The sequence below is a fragment of the Branchiostoma lanceolatum genome, chromosome 8 (genome assembly GCF_035083965.1).
Source record: "Branchiostoma lanceolatum isolate klBraLanc5 chromosome 8, klBraLanc5.hap2, whole genome shotgun sequence".
In the NCBI taxonomy this organism is placed as follows: Eukaryota; Metazoa; Chordata; class Leptocardii; order Amphioxiformes; family Branchiostomatidae; genus Branchiostoma; species Branchiostoma lanceolatum.
The window spans coordinates 12,844,321-12,861,944 of record NC_089729.1 but is presented as its reverse complement, the minus strand read 5'-3'; the positions used below and the strand labels follow the sequence as shown (position 1 = coordinate 12,861,944).

Sequence of the window (17,624 nt, the reverse complement as noted above, 5' to 3'; positions counted from 1 at the left end):
TTGGAGATAACATTTACATTATCTATTTCTTGGGTAGGGAACCTGGCATTTTTTTCACAGGCTTTACAATATGACCGATTCAAAAATACCCATTCGGCCTCTATTCATTTATAACAAACAGTAGTCTGGCTTTTGCTTTCACTTTCGACAAGGAGATATTGTTTTCGGTGCAAGAAGTTTGGACTCTACTGATTTCAGTATTTGGATAGAACTTTAGCCCCTAGCGGTTTTCCTTGTAACTTCAGTTGTTTGTATCTTCTATTTCGGAGCCTGGTTCAGTCATTACTTTTTTCGAGTTGTTTCGGAAGCAGATCTAGGATTGTAATACGGTTGATCTCTAGCGACTTCCTTTGAAACTGCAGCTTCAAGTCTGTATAATTATTGGCAAGTATAACAACTTAAGACCTTATGAACGGATTTTCATTTATTTTTTGGCTGGTAGCTTGGATCAACAAAAGCAATATTTGTGCAAAATTTGCCAAAATAAATGAATTTGGAGGAAATTCAATTTGTTCATACTTTTACATATGTAAGTTGGCAGAGATGAATGTTTCTGCAAATTATGGCAAAAATTTATGAGGAAATACTACATTATGTAATTGGTGAATTACAAGAATTTCAACGAGATTATTCTTTTTGAAACATATTTCAAGTTCAGGATCATGATTTGTCGGAGGTATATTTATCCGCGACTATACCCTTGACAATGAGAAGTTTTTGAGCATATACTCCAGAAATGTAGAAATTGACGTCAATTCCCGTACTCATGCCCGATACACTAGTTTCAAGACGTGTTGTATGAAGATGTAAGTGTACTGTAGTTGTGACAGACAAGTATGTTTGAAGCCGTGTGGTCTACAATAAGGTGTCTCACAGTTCTAAGTGCAGTCGTGATGCATTGTGGTCAGGGTCAAAGTTCAAGATCCATTCGCTGGTAAACAAATGTGTAAACGATTTTGCAGCGATCTGCTGTCTTGTATATATATAATTACATAGGACTACACAGTACACTTTTATCAGTGACTTTTATCCTTCACAAGTAGGGTGCAGACATGTCTAGACATGCAGGAAATGAACTTTGACCTAGACCATTACGACTGCTCATGCGCATTTGGCACTGTGATATGGCTTGTACAGCTGACGTAAACAGTATGGTGGTTTTGTGGTAACGATGTAAGTTATCATCTGACAACACACCGAGTCAGTCTAATGGCTGTTGTAGATATCTATAAGCCTGTAATGTTTTATTCGATGACATAACCCCAAACTGATGACAGTCCCAGTATATTTTATCTTGCCATAATTAACATTCATTTATATTTACCTGCCTCTTTGGTCAAATTTAAAGTAAGATGTATTGTGTCTTTACCGTGTTTATGTGAAATATTCTGCACTTGCCATGAACTGTTGTTAGTTTCACTTTGTGTAATTCTACTTGTTCTCTCTAGAAAACGTCAAATTTCACAATGTGTCAATATGAAATCTTGACCACAATGTTGATAACAGCTTTCGAGCCTTGCCTTATATTAATTTCTCGCACATCAGTTTCTAAGCGTTCCACTGATCTACCTATTCATTGATATCAGGTTACATAATCTATACGGTGTTTGTGCGTGACGTCACAGCCGCCATCTTGGTTGGTTAAACCTGGAAGATTCAGACCTATGAATTTGCATATGCATGATGTCATCTTCACGTGACTGTAGTTACACATACAGATTCACATTTACCTGGCAACTTCCGGGATTAACTTCCCAAGATGGCGGACAATACTTACGTCATAGTCACGTGAGTGTAGACACCTATACCAGCCTACACATACTGTGATCCGAATGTTTGTAACTTCGTGAAGTCTATCTTTTCTTGGTATTCAATGACGTGACATTTTACTCTGCAGCACTTCATGTAATGGTACATCGAAAGAGTAATGTGATGTTAATTACACCAGTTTTTATTCCGCCTGGACGATTGTGAACTTGAGAATGTTCTTTTCTAGTGGTGTATTTGGTGTGATTGTTGATCACTAGGAAGACAATAAATGTGGTTGAGTGGAGCGTTTGATCTCATTGTTGTGCATTTGTCGTATTTCTCGAAAACGTGTTTACAAACCTAGCCTCTGTTGTAATATTCATAATGTAAGCAAAGCGCTACCTTGTCAATCATTTGATGTGCACATTATACAAAAGAGTCTGGTGTAGGGGCCACTCCATAAGATACTTTGAAACGACGGTCAACGCTAGCTGTACATAGTTTTAAAAAGTGTGGCAATCTGAATCTGGTGTCTCATACCGACGGATGAACGTGATTAACATATGGAAATCATGTAACTGCGAAAACACACACAAACCAAAAAGAATATATCCCCGTGAACTGGTAGTCTCTACCATTGACTCCATGACATAGACAGTATCATGTCTGATTAACGACTATAGTTCTACCACTTCTGAACTCTACTTCCTGCCACTCTGGCAAGTCTGACCTTTGGCAGTAATCTTCCCACTCACTTCATTCGCACTCTACTGACAGTGCATTCAAATAGCTACGGGCACGCAAGAACATAGCAAACAGACACATCGAAAATGGAGTGAGTGAACACGGACTTGAAAATATAAGTCACATTTCTTTTGAACATTTGATAAGTAGTACATCAGGCTGAACTAGGTATTAATGCGGCTTGAGTCTCGACAGGGCCTATGGCCAAAGCATAATGGGCCACTAAGTCTATATGACTAGCCACTACTCTATTCAGATATAGAGCTTTAAAAGTAATAGACTTTCACTTCACTCCAAGAACTTGTGACAAACGGAATAAGACTAATAAACTTACCAGTGCGTTTCCTCAATAGGAACGCGTCTCAGAATGTGCAAGTAACTTATGACCAGGATTTGCCCGACTCTCAGATGTATTTGTACCATTCAAAACCATCCAGCTTTGAGATGCGATAAAGTTTTATATATGATGCTCACTAAGATAGAGCTTTTGGCAATGTAGAATTTGGCAAGGGCAAAAGAGTTTTAAGTCTAAAGTACATTCAAATGCTTGGGGCCGGGATGTACCTGTATTTCTGCCACAATCCTGAGTGAGAACGTCTTTTTATCTGTGAAAAGGTAATCTAATATGTATTACCGTTTGTTTATTTCCTCTGCAGAACGCAGATCAGCCCTATGGTAATATGATAATAAAGCGGTACTTTCTGATATCAAAGCGGAATAATAAATCAAGTGAAGGCAACTGGATCCTACAAGACTGGTAGGTTTATATGAAAAATACATACATCTTCAAAGAGAAACTCAATGCAACACAGTTGAAAACATGACCTTCGATATCCTATTCTGAGACCTTCCTGTTAATTTGCCGTGTTTAGAATGTGTGAAATATGTAACGTCGGAAATGTTGGCAAACAGACCCAAAACAATAATCCCATTCACCTATGTAACAAGGTTATCAACGAATATCATCTATTAGATAGATTCTTGAAAGGTTTTGAGAAAATCTAGTCCATATGATATTAAGCCATATCTCTATATGGCATATCAGAGTAATAAATCGATGCTGACATGCATGGAGGCCATTTAATCGACAAGATGGTGCTAGTGATAGCTATTTGACGGACTGTTATCATTTTCTTTGAGTTAAACATCTGGGCGCCATTGTTAGATCGCCTATCAGTCACAGGACGTGGTCCATGTGCATCGCCAAGATATGAACTAACAATAGTGGGAATCCGGCGGTTTATACAAACTTATAAAAGATAGTACGAAAACTTAACTTTGGTAGATCATATTTTCGTTGCTACTTCATGCATCATAGTGTGTTACATATCATTAGAAAGCTTGTAAAGTATTCTTTTACAGTGATTGTACATTCATGGATTGAACATAATTCATTTACCCTTTACAACGGTACTTCACCGAACGAAGGACCATTGTGAACACTAAATTGTTGGCAATGGATAAGATTGCCAATGATATGTTACGCAGTCGAAATGATGACGCAACAGCAGCAAGACATGATCAACGAGAGTCAAGTTTCCAAACTTTTTGGTTGCGCATGCGTTAGGCCGTGCCAAATCCTGGCAGCCAGAGGGTGTCCCAAGGGGCCGCGTAGGGGTCACACCTGAAAGTGACCAAACAGCCGGTAAACCACCGGACGGGGCCCGTTTTTACAATATTGACCAAACCATAAAAGACCGCACAGGTTTCAAAAGCACTGAAGTATAAAGAGCAAAGGGGAACGACCGGGAACAGACACTTGTGACAAGCCCTTTTGCTGCGCTGCTTATGAATCACACAAAGCCTCAGATTCTACCATACGAGTCGCGTTGAGCTAGTTATCCATGGTAAGGGGCCGTTACGGTCCCTTTACACAGGGTGGATAGGAATGAATATAACATTGCGTTTCATGTTATCTCGTAAATCATAAAGGGTACTACAATACATGTTTCAAGTGTGTTTAATTGTGTTTTAGACCATCAATATGGGCAAGATGGTAAAATTCTACAAATGGTAATTTGTTGCTTGTATAAAAAACGCGATCAACCCGTTGGCTGCCATGTACTTGTTTTAGCAATCAACTTTTTAACAAAATAGATGAAATAGCTAGTAAACGGTGTTGCATGAGCGAGATGTAGAAGAGACTCTATCCGTGGTATATTAGGATTCCCTGTGCACGCTCGTTGTCTTTCCCTCTCACGGCTCATAAAGATTTAATGGACAGGACGCCAAGCGTTAGTGGGTCAAGCGCCACACAGCATTGACTATCTTTAATTGCTGTGAGACAGCCAACAAGTCCCCTGGAGGTTTAAAAACTACTGACCTTTAGAACTCTAGAAATTCCGATGATAACTCCAAATTGACTCAAACCGCACAAACAAAATTGGACGCTCATCAAGTTCACTCTTGGGCCTTGTTAGAAGACATCACAAGTGACAGAAAATCTGGGCAATCTACAGCTTACATTTTGATTGTAGGTTTAGACGTACATCCAAGTAGTAAATGTATATAGCTTTATAAAAGGTAAGCAGATAAAGGTAGTCCAATAGGCTTTTTGAGGCCGCAGTGGCAAGGGTTGTGTCTTGGGCACGGTATTGGAAGGCGGAGTCAAACGCTCGCCTTTTACCTCCCCAACCGAAATCAGGGACCTATCTTTACACCTGGGTGGAGTGAGGGAATGGTTCAATATCGATGGTATGTTAGGGGACTCGAGTCCAGAACCTCTCCAGAACCTCTGGGTTCTGGGCCATACCCCCTAACCATTGCTTTGAGTTGCTATCAAAATAGTGTTGCGTACCTAAACGTAACATCAGGTACAGGTACAGGTACAGGTAACGGTACAGAGGTTTAGGTACAGGTCCGGACCTGTACCTGTACCTGAACAATTTGAAAAATTAACATGTGTTCCTCTGAACTTCTTCAATCATGACAGAAACACAAATAAACTGTTTTCAACGTGTCAGTATCTTTATTCAAAGAACAATTTACATATCTAGGTTTCCTCTCGCCAAACTCCCTTGGCCTTGCTATAAAAACTCACGGCCTGCCTGAATGATCTGTTGCATATTAGTTATGATGTTCCAAGGTGTCGCTTTGGTCACGTTTGGTGTTGCATGAGGCCATGAGGTCGGGAAATCAGTCACAAAATAAGCACATACTTGGTGTAAATGTATATCGGTAAGGTACCGGTACTTCATTATACGGTATTTTGGACCTGTACCTAATCAATTTTTACGGTACAATACCGGTACACAGTACCGGTACGCAGCACTATATCAAAAGGTAAGGCACGACAGCCACACTAGTTGCTGCGTTATTTGAAGCATTATTCTAATGACCACTGTCATTTCATTGTCGTATTGTGACCACCGAATGTTCATTGCCACGTGAATTTGTCAAAACTGCCAAGTGATTGTCATCGCTCGGCAGGTGTGAGGTAAATGTAAAGGGATACTGGGATCTGTTTCATGGATCAAAAGCGCCTCACTTCTAATGGCATCTAAACTACACATCATGGGAGGTATTTTACCTGAATAATATGTTGAGTTGGGAAAACTTTTATTCATTCATTTTGCAGATCGTTATGCTGGGTTAAGTAAACAGCATTTAGTGATGAATTAAAGGTTGATAACTTTAAGGTGGTCAAACACTTTTTTTTTATAATTTTCATTTGTTATTACCTAGACCTTTGAGACTTTCTAGTGCTAGTGGAGCAGGATTTTTAAGATTGAAAATTGTGCTAGTACTTTTATGAAGCCTCGTTTCAGTGTATCTAACTATAGTCTCCAATGGCCAGCCCTGAATATGGTATTTGCCCTAAAACCAGTCGGACCACATATCTGCTTGGAGGCCACAGCTAGGGTTCACCCAGCGGACCAATGCCCTTACGTACATTGACCTCTCGTGCAAACATGTCATGGTTGTGTGTGGCTGGTAACGTTAGAGGTCTCAGTTAGGAACGCTTTCTAGCACGTCTCCCTCCAGAATTATCGTAGGATAACATCGGACTTTTACTACTGAATCCCCCGAGGACAAAATGGCGAAGAAGGTAGCGGTGATCGGCTCGGGTGCAAGCGGGCTGGCAGCCATCAAGTGCTGCCTGGACGAGGGGCTGCAGCCCGTCTGCTTCGAGAAGGGAACCGACATCGGCGGACTCTGGAACTTCAAGGAAGAAGCCCTGCCAGGCTTTGCCAGCGTCTACCGCTCCACGGTCATCAACACCAGTAAGGAGATGATGTGTTACAGCGACTTCCCCATCCCCAAGGAGTACCCCAACTACATGCACCATTCTTGGGTCGTCAAGTACTTCCGGTTGTACGCGGATAACTTCGGGCTAATGAAACACATCAAGTAAGAACTTCTCATAGTCTTTCTTATGAACAAGAGTTTTCTGACAGTCCGGTTTCAACTGCAGCTTCAGCCTGATGTTTTAGCATACACATTTGTTATCTCCATGAAAAATGGAGATATTGTTTTGGGTGTGTCTGTGTCTCTGTTTGTCTGTCTGTCTGTGTTTCCGGACTACTGTAGTCAGCATAACTCAAGAACCTCTTGATGGATGATGATGATACTTGGTATGTGGGCAGGTGTTGTGACGCCGAAAGTCAATGTCGATTTTGGGCCCCCTGGTATGTGACCTTGGTACTGCAGCAGAACTTCAATTTTTGTATCTTTTGACCTGGACGTGCTGTAGTCTTGATTCTTGGGTAGCATAAAGCTTGTGATGTAATAAAGAAGTGGTGTAGGTTTGGGCCCCTTAGCAGCTTCATCTGGAACTACAGGGGCGTTTTTGTGAAAATCTTCTAAGGAGAATAACTGGACAAAGGAACAACGGATTTCCATGATATTTAGTATACAGGTAGCTAAGATAGAGATATACACAATGAAGTGCAAATAATGCTAATTGGGACTTAATTCGCATAGCTAATGAAGAAAATCTATATTTGCAGTGTTTTCCATTATCAGACGCAAATACATGTAACATATGTAGTTTATGGAAAGTGGAGCATCAACAGATACTAATTATGCAAATCAACTCCAAATTTGCATAATTAATATTAATTAATATGAATTCTATTTTTATTTATTCTATTTACTATTTACCCTCACCGGTCTTCAGATAGAGTTGTGGATGAACTTAAACATGTCTTTCAATTTTTGTTTGTTTTTTAAGATTTCGTCACCATGTGGACCACGTAAAGCCGAGAGAAGATTTTGCCCAGACAGGACAATGGGACTTTACCTACACAGATGAGGTGGGTCGGAATGACGTGCAAACGATCAATGTACTTCCAACATAATTCTCTAAATATACGGATGGTACGGTGGTCTTAAGGTAAGGGTTGTTGACCCAGAACTTGGAGGAACAGAGTTCAAATCCCTGTCATGTCCCAATGTTGTGTCCTTAGGAAAGGAACTTAACACCAATTGTCTCACTGTCATGATAGATGTCACCCCCGTCTCTAGATAATGGTAGGGCCCAGAACTGGGGAGAGGCCAGGTGTCAGGGGGAATTAAGGCATTCGAATTTGGGCCAATAATACATGCATTCCTAAGGGGAAGTTGACAGAAATTAGGTGTCATTACCTCAGGAACCAGAGATTCTGACCAAGAAAACGTACCCCCAAATTCTCATCAGTTCTGTAGACTGTCATCTATCAGAATTACGAGAACTTCTATTCGGCTATTCTCCGGGGAAACACCCACGAGCACTTGAGTCAGTCCATTTGCCTTAAAAGGCCCGCTCGGGACCACCCCACTATCTCACGGGGGTCCAGAAGACAAAAAGATGAAGAAAGGTCGTTTTTGTCAACAAATTCTAAAATTATGAAGTCTGGCCAGTCATATCCACCCCAGACTTACCAAGATTTCACCAAAAATCCCACCAAGAAAGGCTTTCAATGTTTTAATACCCTATTTAATCTCTCACCCTGGGATCTAGGCGCCTGCGCCAATACCCTAATCCCCCCGTCAATGACCGGGGATAGATGGTATCTGAGAGTTTTGAGAAATGGCTGGGTCGATAGGGACAGTGGAATAAAAGGAGTGTACATCGAGATCTTGTGCGTCCGTCTCTTCTGTTTATAGGAACCTGTTATACTCACATGAGAAAATGAATATCTAGCTTCGGCTAGGAACGTTTCTTGGATAAGACGTTATTACACGATAAATGTAGGTCCCGCGACTGAGGAGAGCCGCACCCCAAGAAAGAACCCAGCACGCTTATTGAAAAGAGTAAGAGTCCATCCCGGTTTGAATAGATCAAATAAGTATCCGGATATGTAGCTTGTACTCCTCGGAACAAACCTGGTGTGTTACGCCATGAGGCGGTTTACCTGTTATGCAATACAAACACTATGCATCGGATTGTAGAAACAGAATCAAGATAAGATAAATGGCAATGAGCTTAACCATGTCGTCCTTGACATTTTTAATCCTATTCCAGGAAAAAGGCCTCACTACTACGGAGGTGTTCGATGCCGTGATGGTGTGTATCGGCCACCATGTGTACCCGTATTATCCCAGGGACAGCTTCGACGGAATCGACGACTTCCAAGGCAAAACCGTCCACAGGTAAGGAAGGGTCATCTATTCTTATTTACCTCCATGCAAAATGTTTTTGTCCGTGTGTGTGTGTGTGTGTGTGTGTGTGTGTGTGTGTGTGTGTGTGTGTGTGTGCGTGCGTGTGTGTGTGTGTTTGCGTGTGTGTGTGTGTGTATGTGTGTGTGCGTGTGTGTGTGTGTTTCTGTCCGTTTGTATGTGTGTGTTTCTAGATATTTGTAGTCGATGTAGTGGATGGATTGTAATGATGCTTGGTATGTGGGTAGGTCTTCAGAAGACGAGGGTCGCTTTGGGCTCTCCTGTGTACATGTCTTGGCACTGCAGCAGAACTTCCGTTTTTTGTATCTTTTGTTCTGGGCATGCTATGGTCTTGTTTTTTAAGGGATCTTTACCGCATCTTTGAGTTGGTAAAGCAGTTTCCATTGTGTCTCTACAGTCATGACTATAAGGACCACCGTGGGTTTGAGAACAAGCGTGTCGTCGTCATCGGTATCGGGAACTCCGGGGGTGACATCGCCGTGGAGCTCAGTCGGCACGCCAAACAGGTAAAGATGTAACTGATTTGAAAAGATTTATAAAGACTCCTTAATCTGTAAATCACATGTGCTGTTCTTTATGAGAAAATCACAACCAGAATTTTGAATGCTGCAACGTTGAACTGGACACCTTGTGAGGTCTTACCGCGCTTTAGACAGTCAACTGAGGCATAGAGGAGGGAAAACTTGGTTTTCTGACAAAAGTGTAGTCGTAAGGCAGCAGTGGTAAGAACTCAGTCGATAATATGGATGTCCAGGTAGCTCAATTGGCAGCGGCCTTGCAGTTGAGCCTCCTGGTTCTAATTAGTTGGTAACTGGGAGACCCCAGATCGAATCCGGGAAGGATACCCTTATTGGGGCTGCACTGTCATCGGAAGAGACGTAAAATGGGGGTCCCGCGTTCGAGGAGGTGCCTCGAGCACGTTACAACAACCTCATCACTAAGATGGGTATCTACTGGCTGTAATAATACAACCTGGCGAATTATATCAAAGTTGTTTCTGTGTTCCAAGGTCTACCTGAGTACCAGAAGAGGGTCATGGGTCGTCAACCGGGTGTCGGATCGTGGTCTCCCCGTCGACGTAATCCAAGGCAGGGCTCAGCGGGCAATCTTCAGCTGGTTCCCGCTGTCCCTGAAGACGAAAATAGCACACGATCGCCTCAACAAGCGCTTTGACCATGCCTTGTACGGTCTTCAACCGGAGCACCACTTCTTTAGTCAGCATCCGATGGTCAATGATGACATGCCCAACCGCATTATCACGGGCGCCCTCGTCATCAAGCCCAACATCAAGCGCTTCACCGAGACCGGCGTCGTCTTCGACAACGACACGGTTGAAGATGACATCGACGCCGTTGTCTTTGCAACCGGTTATCGCTTCGACTTTCCCTTCATCGACAAGTCTGTCATGAAAGTGGAGAACAACAACGTCAACCTCTACAAGTACGTCTTCCCTCCCAAGCTGGATCCCCCCACCTTGAGCATCATTGGTCTCGTCCAACCTGTTGGCGCGATCATGCCGATCTCAGAGCTGCAGTCTCGCTGGGCGGCGAGGGTCTTCAAGGGGACCGCCAAGCTCCCATCCCAAGACGTGATGTGCGACGACATCAGGCAAAAAGCGGTTGCCATGTCCAGGCGTTACTACCAGTCCCCGCGGCACACCATCCAGGTAGACTACGCCCCCTACATGGACGAGCTTGCAGTGCAGATCGGAGTCAGGCCCGACTTCAAGGCCCTGCTGATGTCAGACCCCGGGCTGGCGATGCGATGCTACTTCGGTCCGTGCACGCCGTACCAGTACCGCCTGATGGGACCTGGGGCGTGGGAGGGCGCCAAGGAGGCGATCCAGACGCAGTGGGACCGGATCACCTTCCCGACCAAGACGCGCCCCGTCCCGGTAGCGAAGTCCGGTGGAATACCGGGAATCCTCAAGCTTGTCATCATTCTGGTCCTAGTCCTGGCCATTCTTTTCAAGCTGTTTTAAATGGGTATATCAATGAACGTTTATTTGCAAGTTAGAAGGCTAATTGATTGCAAGAACGTGTTACTGTTAGAGGCACAGTAGACATGCATGCGACAATGGACAGACATTGTTGTAACAGGACTACGAAAAATACTTGTGTTGACTATATCTAGATAGATTTCGTTGAGCCAGCCAGGATAATATCAATGTATAAGCAAACAAACAAACAAAAAATACCCCCCCCCCCAAAAAAAAATCAATGCATGCACTTCCTATTACCAAGTTGGCAAGTGTAAGAATTGTCATTGGACAAAAATGTACCTATTGTGACCAAACAATTCAAGCTTCAGAACAGTGCACCTGAGTGAAATATGGAAATATTCTTATCTTTATGTGTTTTGATAATCAAGTCACTTTTAACATAATGATAAAGCAAAATGTTAGCACGAAAGCTCATCTGTGTTGGTAAATTCCATGATGTTTTTACGGCATCTAGAACGTTTTTGCAATGGAACTGACAAACGTTTGAAACATATTGCCCCGTTTTCGGTATATTGACCATCGGCAAGGGGTAAAAAAAATTGTTTTATTAACAAAGATCGAAACACGCTATCCGCTCAATCTGAACTAAAACAAAGGCTAAATACAACTTTCTTCAACATTTTTACTCACAACTTAACTCTTGTGATGAAAAAGGGAAGCACGGAAACAAATTAAGAACTTGCAAAAAATTTAAGATTACATATGAAAAAGAAAAAAATATCTAGATAAACAAAATTCGAAATATCGCCCCGAGCGCGCCGAGCTATGACAAAACTAAGGATCAGCGATCATCCATTGCAAATTCAAGTTGGCAGGTACAACCAGACTACACCAAATGACAGAATGTGTACATTCTGTGACAATGATTGTATAGAAGATGAAATACATTTTGTTTTAGAATGCTCATTATACGCAGACATGCGCAGATCCCTTGTTAGTTCAATACAACTAGACAAGAAATATGCGCATCTTATAAATGACGAGTTATTCACATGTATCATGTCGTCCAAGTCTAAAAACTACGATATAATTGAAAAACTATGTGAGTTTGTGTACAAATGTTTCAAGAAGAGACTGTAGATTTAAATGGAATATAGCACAATATTCCTTTTCTTTTACAAAGTTCTTATGGTGGCAGATAACTGCAGTTCTTGTATTGATTGCTAGGCCACGCTTTTGATCCATGAGAACAAAGCTTTCTCTTGTAATTGCAGTAATAGTATGGAATGCTAGGCAACTGATTTGACTCATAAAGAGTGAGGTGCTTTAGCAGAAAATGAATACTCGGGTACCTCTGTAGAAGTTGCCTAGCTCTTCTCTTGACAATATTGGACTCCACCACTCTCCACCACTGCAACCACCCTTTAAGGAAAGCCAAACTTAAAATGGAAAAAACTACACACTCTGCTAACTATATCCAACAGTCAAGACCACTTGAACTGAGCTCTGAGCTGTATGTATATAGTCGGTACAACCGCCTTTCAGCCAAACACCAGCTTCGCAGGTACACAGAGCGGTAGCAGCCGGTGTGTGATGAACTTGCATATAGCATGTGAGAACTTGGCTCTGAATTCAAAGTTTTGCCAACGGGCCTTCCTACGGGCATATGGATCGTAGAATTTGGCAAGAAAAAGATTAATAAGTTTGCCAGTAGAGTTAGTCCCCGGTGAGGGTCAATATTTCGCCCATGGAGTCACTTGCAGATGAAACCCTCTGGTTGCCAACTTCCCTAGCAAATATTCTCGTAATTAGTCTGGTAGTTTTGCTCCCCTTTATTGCGTAGCTATATGTTAGCGTAATGTAAATGCAATGCCTAATGTAAACACTGTATATCACTTTACACCTTGGAAATTTGCATTGATCCTATTCTAAAAACATACCTAACTTGGATTTTGTTTATAAGTTGATAAGTACAAAAAGACAATATGAAAACCAGACAATGTACAGGATAGACAGAGTGTTTTATTTCTATCAGATCATTTTTAGTAGTCTTCCTCCTCTTCCAGCTTAGAACTGGATCATCTGTCCCTGTAACACAAAAGAAAAACAAATTGTCAGCAACTTTTGTTCAACTACAGTACAAATCTATTTTTTCGTTAAATTTTCAACATGTTATGTATACAGTCCAATGCCTGGTATCCATCCTATGCTAGCTCCAGTCTGCTTTTCTGATCGCTTCCCCGCAGAATAGTCTGGCAACTGTCCCTTTTAACCTTATCCCTGCTGCCTAACTCTGTACCCAATAAAGAATGGGGTGCCAAACAGCTACTATAGGTTAAACTGTGCTGAAGGTTAAATGACATGGATTATTACGGGTATAAAACTTTCCAATGTATGTTCAAGCCCAGTTACAATGCCAGTACAGAGGACCGTGCAACTTGGAGCCAATCAGAGCTCTCACTCTTATATTTTACCCGAATATTTAAATGCAATTTGATCCTCTATCAACAGAGGCCGACTTTATGTCAGGGGAAGCAAACAGACGCAAAATAGGATGGATATCAGGCTACGTAGTAGAGAGAGGCAGTGTGAAAGTTGTGCACATGTTGTTTTTTGTTGGTTGTTAGTTGTCTCAGAGGTGTCCTAAGAATGTGTATGTCAACATGCCACTAAAGGCAAGTCAGGTCCAATACTCATCATTGACAACAAACGTTCTAGCAGTGCTATCCTTTTAACCTTCTCCCTGCTGCTCAACTCTGTAACCAATGGGGAATTGGGTGCCAAACGACTACTTCAGTGTGCTAATGGTTAAGGCCTTTGTGCCCCCAATGACACTAAAATACAACAGTGCTTGATCACATCAAACCATAATTATTAAAATTCAATGAACACAAGACATTTGTACAAAATATAAACCCTTCTGATGTTGAACCTTACAAATCATTGTCACCAAGAAATTGGTGTGGGCCAATACAAATGTGTAAAGCACAACAGATGAAACTCGATTCAAACTCGGGAACACCATCAACAACAGATAAAGACAACCGTAATGGTCAACTTCGTATGAAGCATACGCGACGCCGACACATGGTCTTACCTTCCTCTTCTTGTCACCACCCAACTCGAAGTGCTTGCACCGCTTGATGGACACCATACGCTTGGACCTGCAGTCAGTGCATTCCATACGCAGCACGATCTTCTTGGTTGTTTTAGCCTGGCATAGATGGCAAAAAAGGAGATGCATTGTGATGGCAGTTCTAACTTTCAATACTGTAAATGCATTTAAGTTTGTGGGGTTTTGAGTTCATGATGGCGCTATAGTCACCTACTGCTTAAGGAATGGAAACATTGGCGCCGTTACGGACAGCCAGTCAGAAACCACCTACTAACGACTCGGAAATGGAGCTACAACTGTCACTGATCTGACCATTCAAACTGACAAATGAATAAAGGCTTTGAGTTTGCTTGAAATTCTTAATGAATATGTATTCGATGTTCTAAGATGGGGCCTGTGTTCGATTGTGCATTGTTAGTATTCGTGCGTCTTCACCATATAAGGTATAGTGTACAAATGTAGCCCTTGGACAAGGGCGTAGGCAGAACAAGTGACAGTGATTTTAAGTTTGCGGTGAAGCAGGCACAACAAACTTTAAACCATCACAAAAATTTTTGTATCTTCAGTACTAAGTAACGGCATGTTCACATTTACCATTGGCTGTGAAGCGTTTTTGATGCCGTAAAATTTTTAAGCTCGCTATGACAGAACCAAGCGCCGATCTAAGACAGCCTTTATCCTAACAAGACATCTGAATTTTGCACAACATATGCCCAACTATCCTACGACTACTCTCCGTTTACGACCATACAACGATCATTCGGCAAATGTCTTTTCTTCATTCACATACTATGAATTTAGAGAAGCCAAGTCAAGTCGTGTAAAAGTTGTGACCAAGTTTTGTCTTGATTTACGGTTGTCTCAGAGGTGTCCTAAGAAAGTGTATGTCAACATGCCAAATGGAGGCAAGTCAGGTCCAATACTCATCATTGACAACAAACTTTCTAGCAGTGACACATGGGCATTTTGGTATCCATGGACATAAGACATGTTTTTCTTATTTTGTAGTGGTTGTTACAACGTTGACAAATGTACCCGAATAAGTTATGAGAACCATATGCAAGTTGCATAAAAACGATATGTGTGGTGTGTATTTCTGTTGTTTTAGTTAAAATTTGCCTCTAAAAATGGGGACACAGCATTCCAGAGTGTCAAAACTTCTGCTTAAGAGAATCGCCCAGTAAGCTCCCTTCAAAAGTCAACTAGGAACAAGATCATTCTCCCATAATCTTATGATCCTTTAAGAATATGCTATTAAATTCAGCAGCTATCAATCCAACCTCTTCACAAACAGTTAACAATTTACATCATTCAACCTGACCGGAGACCTGGCGCATTCTCGTCTTGTATCTGCCAACAAAAGGGTATGTCACCCCGTAAGGGGCGGTATAACCCTGACAGTGCGTAAGCACGCCGACTGATGGTTGATGAAATGTCCTTACCTTTTTGTGGAAGATGGGCTTGGTCTGACCACCATAACCTGTCTGTTTCCGGTCGTAACGTCTCTTACCTGTGACGAAAATAACATAAATGTTACTATTAGCTATCAATATTAATGGTAAATATTGACTACTACACCATGTATTCTGTATGGGCCAGGATAATGTTTGATAAAGGTATTATGGACCTGTCTTTTATGGTATTGCACAGGCTTCCATCAAACGTCTTACGTACTTCCATCAAGAGACATTAATCCGCTGGGTTACATATTTATAAATACATAAATTCGCCACTTTGAAAACAGTGTTTGAGAGATCTCTAGTGCAGCATCCCCCAGGTAGGCATAGTATAGATATACAGGAGGGCATTATAGTTATACTGGAGAACGTTGGGCTGGAGATTTGTTGGGACGTATGTACTCTGGTGGAATTATGTCAGTAGTTGTTATACAAAAAATAAATAAAAATACCAACATACCCAACTTGTACAAGGAAGCCTTGCCAGTCTTGTACTGCGTCACTTTGTGGTTACAGTGCTTTTTGCACTTCTTGCAGAAAGTGCGCCTTGTCTTCGGTACGTTCACCTGTTAATTTACAAACAAATAAACAACAACAGAGATTCAACAAAAAAGTCAAACACTGAAACACACATGCCGCAAATCATTCATAGGTAAATCATAATTGCCCCCCTCCCCCATATTCGATGTCGGTAGAACCCCTTAAAGTTTTAATTAAGGTAACAAAATCCCACATATTAAAATTGTACAAGTTATGCTTTCATACTTAGATGAGAATGAACCTCTTTGTTTTTTCTTGCTAGGTAAAAATAAACCCTTCTTTCGACTTGCAGACCGTCTGATAATTTTTTTGTTGACGAGGCCACAGGTTTCGTAACACGTCGTATTTAGGTCGATTTTTTTGCGACAAAGACATCGAGAATGTCAAAGAAAGGCATTCTTATACAACATGAAACATCTGAGTGTAATATATTTGGAATATTAAAGCATAATCTTTCATATTGAGGGCAGATGTCCCTCGATTTTATGAATATGACAAAATCCTACCATCTTGGCGAAGATGTCCGACGAGAGAGGCGGTATCACGCAGGCGCACAGTAGTGGCCACGTGATTCTTTTTACTGCAGTTATGAGAAAAATCGTCAGGTGTCGCTGGTTCACAGCACTTGGTCATTATTCGCTCCATGACTTGGTCTGGTATGAAGTTTTTTGGCCACGCCTCATGAACGGTGGCATTTTCTTTACGGTACATTTGTATTACGATCGTATGATTTCGAAGAAGCGCATGACGTTAGAGAAATATGCGTTTAGTGCTGTTTTCGAGGCACTTCCCATAATATAAATACATAAAAAACATTCGGAAATGGTGTCGGCTACAAAGAATGAGTATTCAAGAGCAGCAACAACTGATTTTTAGGCTAGTCCAATCTCGTTTGGAAGACGTCACACCTTGATCTCATGGCGCCAGCTAGCACTGTTCTTACACCCACACTTCAGTAGGTAAGTGGCGAGAAAAAACAGGTTGAACTGTGATCAGAGCTGAGTGAGTCAAGCTCCTGATGCTATGAATGCCATGAATCGGCATCAAATCTTCGAAGACATTGTCAAAATGTTTCCTTCTTATTTCAACTAAAAAGAAGCGGATATCTGACTTTCAGTAAAGCACGTTGGCCCGCACACCTCAGGTCGCAGCTCAATTGTTCATGTTTTTATCCTTCTACTTCACTTAACATTACTGGGCGTCGCCTCCAAAGTAATGATCACAATGATTTGAATTTTGGCAGACATTCATGAAAGCCTTATAGTTTAAGATTATTTCCCGATATCTAAGTTGTGTACCTTATTTCTGGGTGAGGCCGAGGACTTATCACCCCTTGTATGTTGTGATAGAATTTAATCACGCTTATACATGTAGCAGCCGCTCCGTAACCAGTCAGCCCCTAGAAGGGACCATTACAGGACTGGACAGCTGGAGTTTGTGTTATACAAACTAGTGATAGAAGTGCCAAGGACACCAC

General features: G+C 41.7%; 2 protein-coding genes across 2 annotated transcripts; one reads left to right on the top strand and one right to left on the bottom strand.

Annotated features, from left to right (window-relative positions):
- Nucleotides 1–6,374: 6,374 nt before the first annotated feature.
- On the top strand, nucleotides 6,375–11,504 carry LOC136440009 (flavin-containing monooxygenase 5-like). The gene is made up of 5 exons (XM_066435746.1): nucleotides 6,375–6,843; nucleotides 7,667–7,748; nucleotides 8,939–9,066; nucleotides 9,491–9,599; nucleotides 10,103–11,504. The coding sequence occupies exons 1-5, from the start codon at nucleotides 6,530–6,532 to the stop codon at nucleotides 11,072–11,074; spliced, it is 1,605 nt and encodes a 534-aa protein (XP_066291843.1). The 5' UTR covers nucleotides 6,375–6,529; the 3' UTR covers nucleotides 11,075–11,504.
- A 1,533-nt stretch (nucleotides 11,505–13,037) lies between these two features.
- On the bottom strand, nucleotides 13,038–16,762 carry LOC136440008 (large ribosomal subunit protein eL42-like). Its single transcript, XM_066435744.1, has 5 exons — nucleotides 16,654–16,762; nucleotides 16,068–16,173; nucleotides 15,593–15,660; nucleotides 14,133–14,249; nucleotides 13,038–13,123 (listed from the first exon to the last, which is right to left on the bottom strand). Exons 1-5 carry the CDS (start codon nucleotides 16,654–16,656, stop codon nucleotides 13,103–13,105), a joined length of 315 nt encoding a protein of 104 aa, XP_066291841.1. The 5' UTR covers nucleotides 16,657–16,762; the 3' UTR covers nucleotides 13,038–13,102.
- Nucleotides 16,763–17,624: the final 862 nt, after the last annotated feature.